Source organism: Panthera onca, chromosome Y (genome assembly GCF_046562875.1).
Source record: "Panthera onca isolate mPanOnc1 chromosome Y, mPanOnc1 haplotype 2, whole genome shotgun sequence".
Taxonomy (NCBI): domain Eukaryota; kingdom Metazoa; phylum Chordata; class Mammalia; order Carnivora; family Felidae; genus Panthera; species Panthera onca.
In genome coordinates, this window is record NC_138358.1 from 19,014,735 (window position 1) to 19,027,405 (window position 12,671).

The 12,671-nt window shown below is 36.2% G+C and overlaps 1 protein-coding gene and 1 pseudogene across 1 annotated transcript in view; both read left to right on the forward strand.

The window, feature by feature from the left end:
* LOC145715078 (cullin-4B-like) overlaps positions 1 to 12,671 on the forward strand; it is a 137,977-nt gene that overhangs the window by 16,762 nt on the left and 108,544 nt on the right. The window contains 1 exon segment of the mRNA XM_081794661.1: positions 7,588 to 7,706. Within this exon segment, the coding sequence (XP_081650787.1) occupies positions 7,588 to 7,706 (119 nt within the window).
* Positions 842 to 2,280, forward strand: LOC145714983 (cyclin-A2 pseudogene; annotated as a pseudogene).

Below are 12,671 nucleotides of genomic sequence, written 5' to 3' on the forward strand. Positions count from 1 at the left end.
AATAAATGCATTTTTAGTAACTTTTTCTAGCTAAAATGAAGTCCCATATCTTCCCCTACCTTCAGTATTCACTAAATACTGACTGAAGATATTTAGGGTACAATTTACTGCAAAGTGAAGGTTCAGAGAAATGGTTGGATCCAGAGAAAACAAAACAAAACAAAACAACAAAACAAAACAAAACACCCATCCCATGAGTTCATCTACACAGAGGCCACAATAATGGCAAAAATTAAAAGATAAAAGTCTTTCAAGATTCTAGGATATGTGCTGCTGAAATGAGCACAATCTTTCAACATTCTGAAGAAAATTGTTTTCCAAACCAGAAAGTCTACAAGATGCAGCCTTGTTTTATTAATCTAAAATTATGTCTGAGAGATATAGGAAGTATACATTTATAAGCCAACAGTGAAATACCATTACTTCCGATTGTAAGTTTCCTCTTTTGATAAATATACATAACTTAAACTTCACCGTTTTAACTACTTTTAAGCATACATTTCAGTGGCAGTAATTTCATTCACAATATTTGGAGCCATCAGTACCATCCACCTGCGGAACCTTTTAGGAATAGGAATCCTGTATGAGCTAAACAGTGCACTCTAAATATTTTGATGCTTGCATTTTAACTTGTTAACTATTTTCAGTATAGATGTAGTTACAGTGCAGAAGATATGGCAAGTGTCTCTGAAAATGCCTTATTGAGTTATTTGGTGTATTAACTACCTGAACTGCAGGAACAGCCAGCTGCCACTCCAGTGGGCTGCTTGCTGCGTCTTGGAAGCATCTTTATCCCTGCACACTGCTTGCATATGCCTTTTGCAACCTCCTTGGTACTGCGTTATCCTTAGCGGGCAAGCTGCCTAGAGATGGGGCAGCTGGATGTGGCTGGAGTGTTTCTTGGCCTGGGAAAGAGTACACACTGCTTTGCGCCACAGACTTATCCCACCAAGATCCCAGAAGCTGTGATGTTGGGCAGCTCCATGCCCAGGCCTAGAACCAGAGGGGCTGCTGATAACTGTAGCACATGGCAATCCAAGAGGACCAGAAGAACATCAACCAAGAGAAGGTGGTGCCTGCTCAATAAACTTGGGAAGGCGTGGCTGTACTGAAGGCCAGGAACCATGCTTTGCGGTGTCACAGCAAAGGCCCAAGACACAACAGATTGCGCCTCTTAAGGATCTTCCTATGCATGATGAACATGCTGCTGTACCTCCCTGGGAAGCAAACAGTAAGCATCCTCCATTTACCAGGCGGATAAAACACAAGAATAGACTGAAAAAGGCCAGATGAATCTAAAAAAAAAAAAAAATCATGAAAATGTGCTGGCTTTCAATTTAGCTTTTACTTTACCTAGACCAAGAGAACCACTGGTATCTCTTGATTATCCAATGGATAATAGTTTTGAGTCACCACGCATTACGGACATATCAATTGTACTAGAAGATGGAAACCCAATGAATGTTAAAGAAGTCCTGGATTATCATGAGGATATTGACACATACCTTAGGGAAATGGAGATTAAATGTAAACCTAAAGGGGCACCTGGGTGGCTCTGTCAGTGAAGCGTTAAGTGTCCACTTTGGGCTCAGGTCATAATCTTGCAGTTCATTAGTTCGAGACCCGCTTAGGTCTCTGTCCTGACAGAGCAGAGCCTGGAGCCTACTTCGGATTCTGTGTCTCCCTCTCTCTCTGCCCCTCCTGCACCTGTGCTCGGTCTCTCTGTATCTCAAAAATGAATTCAGTGTTAACATTTTTTTTTTTAAATGCAGGCCTCAAGTGGGTTACATGGAGAAATCTGTAAGACCTAATAAACAGTTTTCTGTGCTTGTGGACTGGTTTAAATAGGAGAATAGTACAAAGCACAGAATGAGACCCTGCATTTGGCTGTGAACTACATTGATAGATTTCTTTCATCAGTGTCTTTGTGCAGGAAATCTTCACCTTCTGGGCACACTTCTAGGCTGTTAGCCTCAAAGTTAGAAGAAATATACCTACTTGCACCAACAGTAAATCAGTTCTCCACCATAACTTGTCCACCAGCAGTCTGCAAACTGCAAAGTTGAAAGTTTAGCAATGTTTCTGTGAGAATTAAGTTTGATAGATACCATACCTAAAGTATTTGCCATTACTAGAGCAGCCTTTCATTTCACACTGCACACAGCCACAGGACAAAGCTGCCCTAGATAATGAGTTCAAAAGACTGGAACTAATATCCTGGAGTTGGTGATACGTCTGTGGGTCCATGTCTGGGTTCTCTCTTCTGTTCTGTTGATCTGAGTGTCTGTTCTTGTGCCAGTGCCATACTGTCTTGATGATTAGAGCTCTTAGTATAGCCTGAAGTCTGGGATTGTGAGGCCTCCTGCTTTGGTTTTCTTTTTCAAGATTGCTTTGGCCATTCAGGGTATTTTCTGGTTCCATACAAATTTTAGGATTGTTTGTTCTAGCTCCGTGAAGAACGCTGGTGTTATTTTGATAGAGATTGCATTGAATATGTATGTAGATTGCTTTAGGTAGTATTGACATTTTAACAATATTTGTTCTTCCTATGGAGCATGGAATCTTTTTCCATTTTTTTTTTTTTTGTGTCTTCTGCAATTTGTCTCATAAGCTTTCTATTGTTTTCAGTGTATAGATTTTCTACCTCTTTGGTTAGATGTATTTCTAGGTATTTTATGGGTTTTTGGTGCAACTGAAGAGGGGATCAATTCCTTGATTTGTATTTCTGTCGCTTCACTGTTGGTGTATAGGAATGCAGTTGATTTCTGTGCGTTGAGTTTATATCCTGCAACTTTGTTGAATTCATGAATTAATTTTTGTAGTTTTTGGTGGAATCTTTTGGGTGTTCCATGTAGAGTATCATGTCATCTGTGAAGAGTGAATGTTTGACCTCCTCCTGGCTGATTTGGAAGCCTTTTATTTCTTTGTGTTGTCTGATGGCAGAGGCTAAGACTTCCAATACTATGTCGAGTAACAGTGGTGAGAAAGGACATCCCTGTCTTGTTCCTGACCTTAGGGTCAGGAATTTTTTCCCCATTCTCTCAATTTTTCCCCATTGGGTCGTTCATATATGGCTTTTATGATTTCGAGGTATGCTCCTTCTATCCCTACTTTCTTGAGGGTTTTTATCAAGAAAGGATGCTGTATTTTGTCAAATGCTTTCTCTGCATTTATTGAGAGGATCGTATTATTCTTGTCCTTTCTTTTATTGATATGGTGAATCATGTTGTGTTGTGGATATTGAACCAGCCCTGCAATCCCCGGTATAAATCCCACTTGGTCATGGTAAATAACTTTCTTAATGTATTGTTGAATCCAGTTGCCTACTATCTTGTTGAGGATTTTGCATCCATGTTCATAATTTTTTTAATGTATTGTTTTAGTGTATTTAATGTATTTTTTCATGTATTGTTGGTTAATACCTTGTTGAGGATTTTGACATCCATGTTCATCAGGGAAATTGGTCTATAGTTCTCCTTTTTAGTAGGGTCTCTGGTTTTGGAATCAAGGTAATGCTGACTTCATAGAAAGAGTTTGGAAGTTTTCCTTCCATTTCTATGTTTTGGAACAGCTTCAAGAGAATAGGTGTTCAGTCTTCCTTAAATGTTTGGTAGAATTCCCCTGGAAAGCCATCTGGCTCTGGACTCTTGTGTTTTGGCAGATTTTTGATTACTAATTCGATTTCCTTACTGGTAATGGGTGTGTTCAAATTTTCTATTTCTTCCTGTTTCAGTTTTGGTAGTGTACATGTTTCTAGGAATATGCCCACTTCTTCCAGATTGCCCCTTTTATTGGCATATAATTGCTCGTAATGTTCGCTTATTATGGTTTTTATTTCTGCTGTGTTTGTTGTGATCACTCTTCTTTCATTCTTGATTTTATTTATTTGGGTCCTTTTCTTTTTCTTCTTGATCAATCACTCTAGTTTATCAATTTTGTTAATTCTTTCAAAGAAGAAGCTTCTGGTTTCATTGTTCTGTTCTACTGTTTGGTTGGTTGGTTGGTTGGTTGGTTGGTTGGTTGTTTTCGATAACATTAATTTCTGCTCTAATCTTTATTATTTCCTGTCTTCTGCTGGTTTTAGGTTTTATTTGCTGTTCTTTTTCCAGCTCCATAAGGCGTAAGGTTAGGTTGTGTCTCTGCGATCTTTCTTCCTTCTTTAGGAAGGCCTGGATTGCTGTGTACTTTCCTCTTATGACCTCCTTTGTTGCATCTCAGAGGTTTTGGGATGTGGTATTATCATTTTCATTGACTTCGATATGCTTTTTAATTTCCTTCTTAACTGCTGGGTTAGCGCATTCATTCTTTAGTAGGATGTTCTTCAGTCTCCAAGTATTTGTTACCTTTCCAATGTTTTTTTTCTTGTGGTTGATTTTGAGTTTCATAGTGTTGTGGTCTGAAAATATGCACGGTGTGATCTCTATACTTTTGTACTTACTTAGGGCTGATTTGTGTCCCAGTATATGGTCAATTCTGGAGAACGTTCCATGTGCACCTGTGAAGAATGTATATTCTATTGCTGTAGGATGAAATGTTCTGAATATATCTGTGAAGTCCATCTGGTCCAGTGTGTCATTCAAAGCCATTGTGTCCTCCTTGATATTTTGATTAGACGATCTGTCCATTGCTGTGATTGGGGTGTTGAAGTCTCCTACTATAACGGTATTACTATCAATGAGTTTCTTTATGTTTGTGATTAATTGAATTAAATATTTGGGTGCTGCCTCATTTGGCGCATCAGTGTTTACAATTGTTAGGTCTTCCTGGTGGGTAGACCCCTTGGTTATGACACAATGCCTTTTCTGCATCTCTCGATACATTATTTATTTTAAAGTCTAGATTGCCTGATAGAAGTGTGGCTATTCTGGCTTTCTTTTCTTGACCATTAGCACGATAGATGGTTCCCCATCCCCTTTTCAATCTAAAGGTGTCTTTAGGTCTCAAGTGTGTCTCTTGTAAACAGCATATAGATGGTAATTGTTTTCTTACCCATTCTGTTACCGTATGTCTTTTGATGGGAGCATTGAGTACATTGACATTTAGAGTGAGTACTGACAGATACTAATTTATTGCCATTATAAAGCTTGTAGAATTGGAGTTTCTGATGATCTTCTCTGGTTCTTTCTTTCTTGATTTTGGTATGTATGTATGTACGTACATATGTACGTATGCATGTGTGTGTGTGTGCATATATATGTGTGTGTGCGTGTGTATATATATTTGTATATATGTATACATATACGTGTGTGTGTATGTATATATGTATGTGTGTGTGTATACATACATTTTTTTTTTCATCTTTTCTCCCCTCGGAGAGTCCCCCTTAAAATTTTTTGCAGGGCTGGTTTAGTGGACACAAACTCCTTTAATTTTTGTTTGTCTGGGAATCTGTATCTTTCCTTTTATTTTGAATGACCATCTTGCTGGATAAAGAATTCTTGGCTGTCTATTTTTCTGATTCAGCACATTAAAATATCCTGCCACTCCTTTCTGGCCTGCCAAGTTTCTGTGGATAGGTCTGCTGCAAACCTGTTCTGTCTTCCCTTACAGTTTAGGGACTTTTTTCCCTTGCTGCTTTGATGAGTCTCTCCTTGCCTGACTGTTTTGTGAATTTGACTATGATATGCCTTGTTGAGGGTCAGTTTTTATTGAATCTAATGAGGTTCCTCTGTGCTTCCTGGATTTTGATGTCTGGGTCTTTCCCCAGGTTAGCAAAGTTTTCTGCTGTGATTTGCTCACTTAACCCTTCTACCCCTATTTCTCTCTCTTCCTCCTCTGGGACCCCTATGATTCTGATGTCGTTACTTTTTAATGAGTCACTGATTTCTCGAATTCTTAAATCGTGCTTTTTTGCCTTAATCTCCCTCTTTTTCTCTGCTTTTTTATTCTCTGTAAATTTGTCGTCTATATCGCTGATTCTCTTTTCTGCCTCATCCATGCTTGCTGCCCGTGCATCCATCCGTGATCACAGCTCAGTTATAGCATTTTTAATTTAACTCTGGGTATTTTTTTACTTCTTTTATCTCTGCACAAAGGGACTGTAGTCTATTTTGGACTCCAGCCAGTATTCATATTATCGTGATTCTAAATTCTGGTTCAGACGTCTTGCTTGTATCTGTGTTGGTTAAATCCCTGGCTGTCGTTTCTTCGTGCTCTTTCTTTTGGGGTGAATTCCTGATGAATTCTGTGGTTCAGGTTGTGCAGAGTGTTGTGTTAATCCTCCAATCAGTTTTGTAGGTGTGTAGGATGGTTCAGTGTTCATCTCAACAATAATATTTTATAATGTAAATTGAAAATAGAGATTTGTAAATAATGAGGCCCCAAATGTGGAAAACTAAGATATTTTTCTATTCAAGTCCTATCTTTGGATTTAAGAAATGTTTCACTACCAAAGTCCTACTTGTCTTTAAAACATTGATATATAATTTACATGTCATAAAATCAGTCTGTTTTAACACACATATTTGATTGGTTTTTAGTATATTAATGACAATGTGCAGTCATTGCCCCTGTGCAGTTTAGAACAACTTTTTAATGATTGACAGTTTTCAGTTTACCGTGACAGTTTTAATGCTTAGAAATGCCAGTAAAAAATCTACAACCGAATATGTCATCTGTTATAGCTTTTTTCATTTTCTGTTTTTATAACGAATTTAAATTTGAACAGAAAACGATTTATACTTCACATAAACCATAATAATAAATGGTAAACTGGTAGTATGGATTGATTAAAAAGGTAGGAATTTATCAACACAGTTACTGGGAAGTGAGAGGTGAACTAAAATAGCATAGTTTTTAGATCTCCAAAGTTGACGAATGCTGAAAAGTTATTAATTTATAAATTGGCAGATACTAGCAAATTATGATATTTTATTAACCTTAGTTTCTTTATTTTATATGTTCAGTATGGTATATATATTTCTAGGATAGAGTTGGCAGAAAGTTTCTTTGGACGGTGAGGGTTCTTCAGGTAATGTCGAATAGAGAAAAGCAACGTGTCGATAGTGATGTATTCTGATGCTGAACACGTGGCTTTTTAGAAGCAAATATATTGCTATATGTCTTTTGCATTCTGGGGTTTTTATGCTTGTTTATTTATTTATAGAATGATTATATTTGTCCATGTATTTGGGTATATTGTATACCTTCCTGTTCTTATGTAAAAATCAGTATCTGGCACTTAATCAGATATTTAATGTGTCTAATTAAAGTTCTATTTAAAATCTGTAATTTTCTAATTCATGCACAGTAATATCTATATTACAAACTTATTTACTATAAATTTATGTGATGTATGTTTTGCGGCAATAATACGAAATACACAGTGGTTTACAAGACAGCATTTATGACAGTGGAAAAACAAATAGTCCAGAGGAATAAATTACACTCTTTTTTCTGCCATCCATCTAATTATTTCTTAATAAACACTTACTGATACGACACTTACTTGCAAAGTTTAGGACTGTAGCATTTTTAATCCAGAGTAAATGTCTTGAATGTAACAATCTCAAATTAATGTATCATTTAACGTATATCTGAGGTGGGTATTTGTATTGCTAATTTTGCTTTCATGTTTCTAATATTCAGGCTTAAGCTTTCTTCTTGATGAAAATAGAATTGAGGATTTGTCTTTAGTCTACCAAGTATTCAGTAAGATAGAATGTGGCTTTCAAGTTCTTCTCCAGCATTGGATTGAGTATATCAAGGTATTTATTTAAAGAAGATGCTGCATTAAGTAATTTAGATTATTTACGGCTAATTTTTCCCCCTTTAATAATGTATTGTTTTTAATTTAGAACTTTCTATCTTTAAGAAATGTTTAACTTGAAATTGATGAAGAATCTATGCTCTAAGCCTTCTTGAAACTCTTATTTCTCTGTATATGTAAAGTCTTGCTCCCCCAAATAATACTTGCATTTTGAAGGGGAAGAGTGGGGACATTATTTACTGGTGTAACATTTTCTTTTAGTGCCTCACATTTCTTTTACCACCTTAAATTTCTACTCTTCTGTTTAATAACAAGAATTTGTTATTGAAAAAGTCTGTAAGCATAAATTGTCTCAGAGAAACAGCGGGGAGAGAGTCCTCACCAGCCGAGTGTCCTCGTAAGTTCAATGTTTTTCAGTGAGTAATTAACTAATGTTTTGTAAGTGGTAGACTAACATGAAATTTATTATTTTAACCATTTAGAGATAGGAAATTGGGTGAAATTTAGTTAATTCTTAGATACAAACAATAGACGTAGAGACGGACAGAAAGTAGCTTAATAGATGCCAGAGGCTAAGAGGGGAAATGAAAGGAGCAGCTGCGTAAGTGTTGCTGGTTTCCACAAGCATCCTCCCTATTTAGCTCTGGAATATGTTCATGACTTTTTACAGAATCCTAGTACGCATTGAGCAGTCACTTTACTTACCTTCTCCCTGGAGGCTTTGGCAATTACTAATCAACTTTCTGTGAATACTGATTTTTCTGTTTTGGTTATTGCCTAGCAATTAAATCGTATGATACGTGGGTTTTTGTTTCTGCATTCCTTTACACAGGATGATCTGTCATCAATGTTATAGGAGTCTTTTATCATTTTTGGTGTCAAAATAATATTCCACTGTATATCTGTACTGCATTTCGTTCATCAGTTTGTAACTGGATGCACACTTGGATTGTTTCCACCTTTTGATTCCCACCTTTACTATGGGGGGGGGGGACAGGTATTGGGAATTGTTCTTAATTTAAAGTTTTATATAACTTCCAGTTAGTTAGCATACACTATAATATTAGTGTCAGGTGTACAGTATAGAGATTCAGTCCTTCTGTACAATACATGTGCTCATCACAAGTACCTATCTAATGCCCATCACCTATTTAAGCCATAACTACCTCCCTTACCACCTCTCTTCTATTCTCTAGAGTTAGAAATCTATTTCCAGTCTGTTTCTCTTTCATTTCTGCCTTTGCTCATTTGTTTAGTTTGTTAAGTTCTACACGTGGTTGAAATCATATGGTATTTCCCTTTCTCTGACTAACTTATGTTGCTTCTAGCTCCAAACATGTCATTACAAATGGCAAGATTTTATTCTTTTTTATGGCTTATATTCCATTTTGTATGTAGATCACTACATTCGTTTAATTTTTTAAGTTCTTTTTAAATTTAAAATTTTAAATTTAAATTTAAATTTTTTAAAAAATTAAATTAAATTAAATTCTTTTAATTTTTTAATGTTTATTTTTGAGAGAGAGAACACAAGTTGGGGAGGGGCAGAGAGAGGGGGAGACAGAATCTGAAGCAGGCTCCAGCCTCTGAGCTGTCAGCACAGAGCCTGATGCAGGGCTTGAACTCACAAATTGCGAAATCATGACCTGAGACAAAGTCAGATGTGTAACCGACTGAGCCACCCATGCTTCCCTACATATATAACTACTTTTTTACTCAAAGTTGGTGAACATATGGACAGTTTCCATATTTTGCCTGTTATAAATAATAATAATAATAATAATAATAATAATAATAATAATGATAATAATAATAATAATAGTAATAATAAATGCTGTAAACATTGGGGTGCATGCATCACTTTGAATTAGTGTTTTTGTATTGTTTGGGTAAGTACCCAGCAGTGCAGTTGCCGGATTATATAGTCTATTTTTACCTTTTTGAGAATCTGCATACTGTTTCCTAGAGTGCCTTCACCAGTTTTTTCTCTTTCTCTCTTTCTTTCTCTCTTTTTCTCTCTCTTTCTCTCTGTCTCTCTCTCTCTCTTTCTTTCCCTCCCTCCCTCCCTCCCTTCCTTCCTTCCTTTTCTTTATTTCTTTCCTTCTTTTCCTTTCTCTTTCTTTTCTGCTTTTTCTTTCGTTTTGATTGCTGAGGGTATGACTTTTACTACCGTGCTGAATGACATTAGTGGAGAGTGGACATCCCTTTCTTGTAAAGGGAAAACTATCAGTTTTTCTTCATTGAGGATGATTCTAGCTATGTGTTTTTCATAATTGTCCTTTTTTTATGTTGAAGTATATTCCCTGTAAATATTCTTTATTAAGGATTTTTATCATGAGTGGATGGTTTGTTTTTTTTTTTTTGGCAAATGCTTTTCTGTATCTGTTGAGATGATTATATGGTTCTTATCCTTTTCTTTATTAATGTGGAGTGTCATGTAGATTTGTGAATATTGAGCCAACCTTGAAACCCAGGAATAATCTGGTGAATGATTATTTTAATAAATTGTTGGATTATATTTGCTAGTATTTTATTGCGAAGTTTTGCATCCATGTCCATCAGGGATGTGGCCTGTAGTTCTCTTTCTCAGTGTAGTCTTCCTCTTATTTGGAATCAAGATAAAGCTGGTCTCATAGTATGAGTTTGGAAGATATCCTTCCTTTTCTTTGTTTTGGAATAGTTTGAGAAGAATAGGTATTAACTCTTTTATTTTTTTATGTTTTTAATATGAAATTTGTTGTCAAATTGGTTTCCATACAACACCCAGGACTCATACTCAGTACCCATCACCCACCCTTCCCTCCCTCCCACCACCCCTCCCTCCCATCCCCCATCAACCCTCAGTTTGTTCGCAGTTTTTAAGAGCCTCTCATGTTTTGGCTCCCTCCCTCTCTAACCTCTTTTTTATTTCGTCCCCTCCCCCGTGGTCTTTTGTTAACTTTCTCAGGATCCACATAAGAGTGAAAACATATGGTATCTGTCTTTCTCTGTATGACTTATTTCACTTAGCATAACACTCTCCACTTCCATCCACAATGCTACAAAAGGCCATATTTCTTTCTTTCTCATTGCCACGTAGTATCCATTGTGTATACAAACACAACTTCTTTATCCATTCGTCAGTTGATAGACATTTGTGCTCTTTCCATAATTTGGCTATTGTTGAAAGTGCTAGTATAAACATTGGGGTAAAAGTGCCCCTATGCATCCAGCACTCCTGTATCCCTTGGTATTAACTGTTTTAAATGTTTAGTATAATTCATCTGTGAAACCGTCTGTCCCTAGACTTAGTTTATTTGGAAAGTTTTTGATGACGGATTCAGTTTCTTTTTGGTTATTGACCTGCTCAGGTTTTCACTTTTTTGTGTTTGTTTTTCATTTTCGCAGCTTATGTTTCAAAGAATTTATCTATTTCTTCTAGTTTGTCCAATTTTTTGGCCTATAGTTTTTCTAATATTCTTTTTTTTTTAAATAATTTTGTGGCGTTGGTTGTTATTTCTCTACTTTTATTTGTGATTTTATTTATTTGGGTCCATTCTTTTTTCATTTTGATAAGCTTGGCTAGCGGTGTATCTTCTTTTTTTTTCGAAGAACTAGCGCCTGGTTTCATGGAGTTGTCTGATTTTTTTCTATATCATTTATTTCTGCTCTGGTCTTTATTATTTGCTTCCTTCTGTTGGCTTTAAAACTGCTTTCGTAGTATCCCAAAGGTTTTGTACTGTTGTGTTTTCATTTTCATTTGTTTCCATGTATTTTTTTTTATTTCTTCCTTAATTTCCTTTTATTGGAGAATTTAGTCAACTTACATCCAAAGTAATTATTGATAAATATGTACTTAGTAACATTTTGTTGCTTTTTTTGTTTCTGGACATTGTGTCTCTGTCACTTTTGATATCTCCTTTGCTCTCAAGGAGTCCCCTTTAATATTTCTTTTAGGGCTGGTTTAGTTTTATTTGTCTGGGAAACTAATTTGTCAAATTCCTTTAGTTTTATTTGGGAAACTCTTTATCTGTCCCTCTCTTCTGAATGATACCTTCCTGGATAGACTATTCTTGCCTGTAGGTTTTTCCCATTCAGTATATTGTATATATCATCATTCCATGGCCTTCTGGCTTGCTAACTTTCTGTTGAGAGATCTGCAGCTAGCCTTCTGGGTCTTTCCTTGTATAGTAGGGACTTTGTTGTCTTGCTGCTTTCAGGATTTTTTAATGCTATATTTTGCAAGTTTAATTGCAACATACCTTGGCGTTGTCCTGATCTTGTTGGTTTTGATGGGGATTCTCTGTGTTTCCTGAATCCTGGATTTGCATGTCTGTTTCCTTCCCCACATTAGGGAAGTTTTGAGCTATTATTCCTCAAATAAATTTTCTTCCCCCTTTTCTCTCTCTCCTTTTTCTGGAACTCCTATAATATGGGTGTTACTACATTTGATGGAGTCACTGAGTTCTTGAAATCTATTCTCATGTTCCGTAATTATTCTTTCTTTTGTTCAGCTTTATTATTTTCCATTTTTCTTCTCTAGGTCACTAAGTTATTTATTTCCTCATTCCAGTGCACTGTTCATTATATGAAGTGGGTTTTTAATCTCATCTGTTGCATCTTTCATTTTTGATGGATTCATTTTTAACACTTTTATCTCTGTGGTAAGGATGTCCCTGAGGTCTTCTGTTGTTTTGAATCCCAGCTTGTTTCCTTACAGATGTTCTAAATTCTCCATCAAGTATGTCATTTATATCTGTTTCACTTAGATCTCTACTTGCCTTATCTTGTTCTTTCATTTGGAATAAATTCTTCCATGTTCACATTTTGTCTTCATTTCTGCCTCCTTCTCTGTGTTATAAAACACACTTATGGCTCCCTATCCTGAGAGTCGTGGCTTTATGAAGAAGAGGTCATGTAGTACCCAGGGCCTGCCACTTTAGGGAGGGTCTCCACTGTGCTGTGAGTACTTTGCCATTGTGTA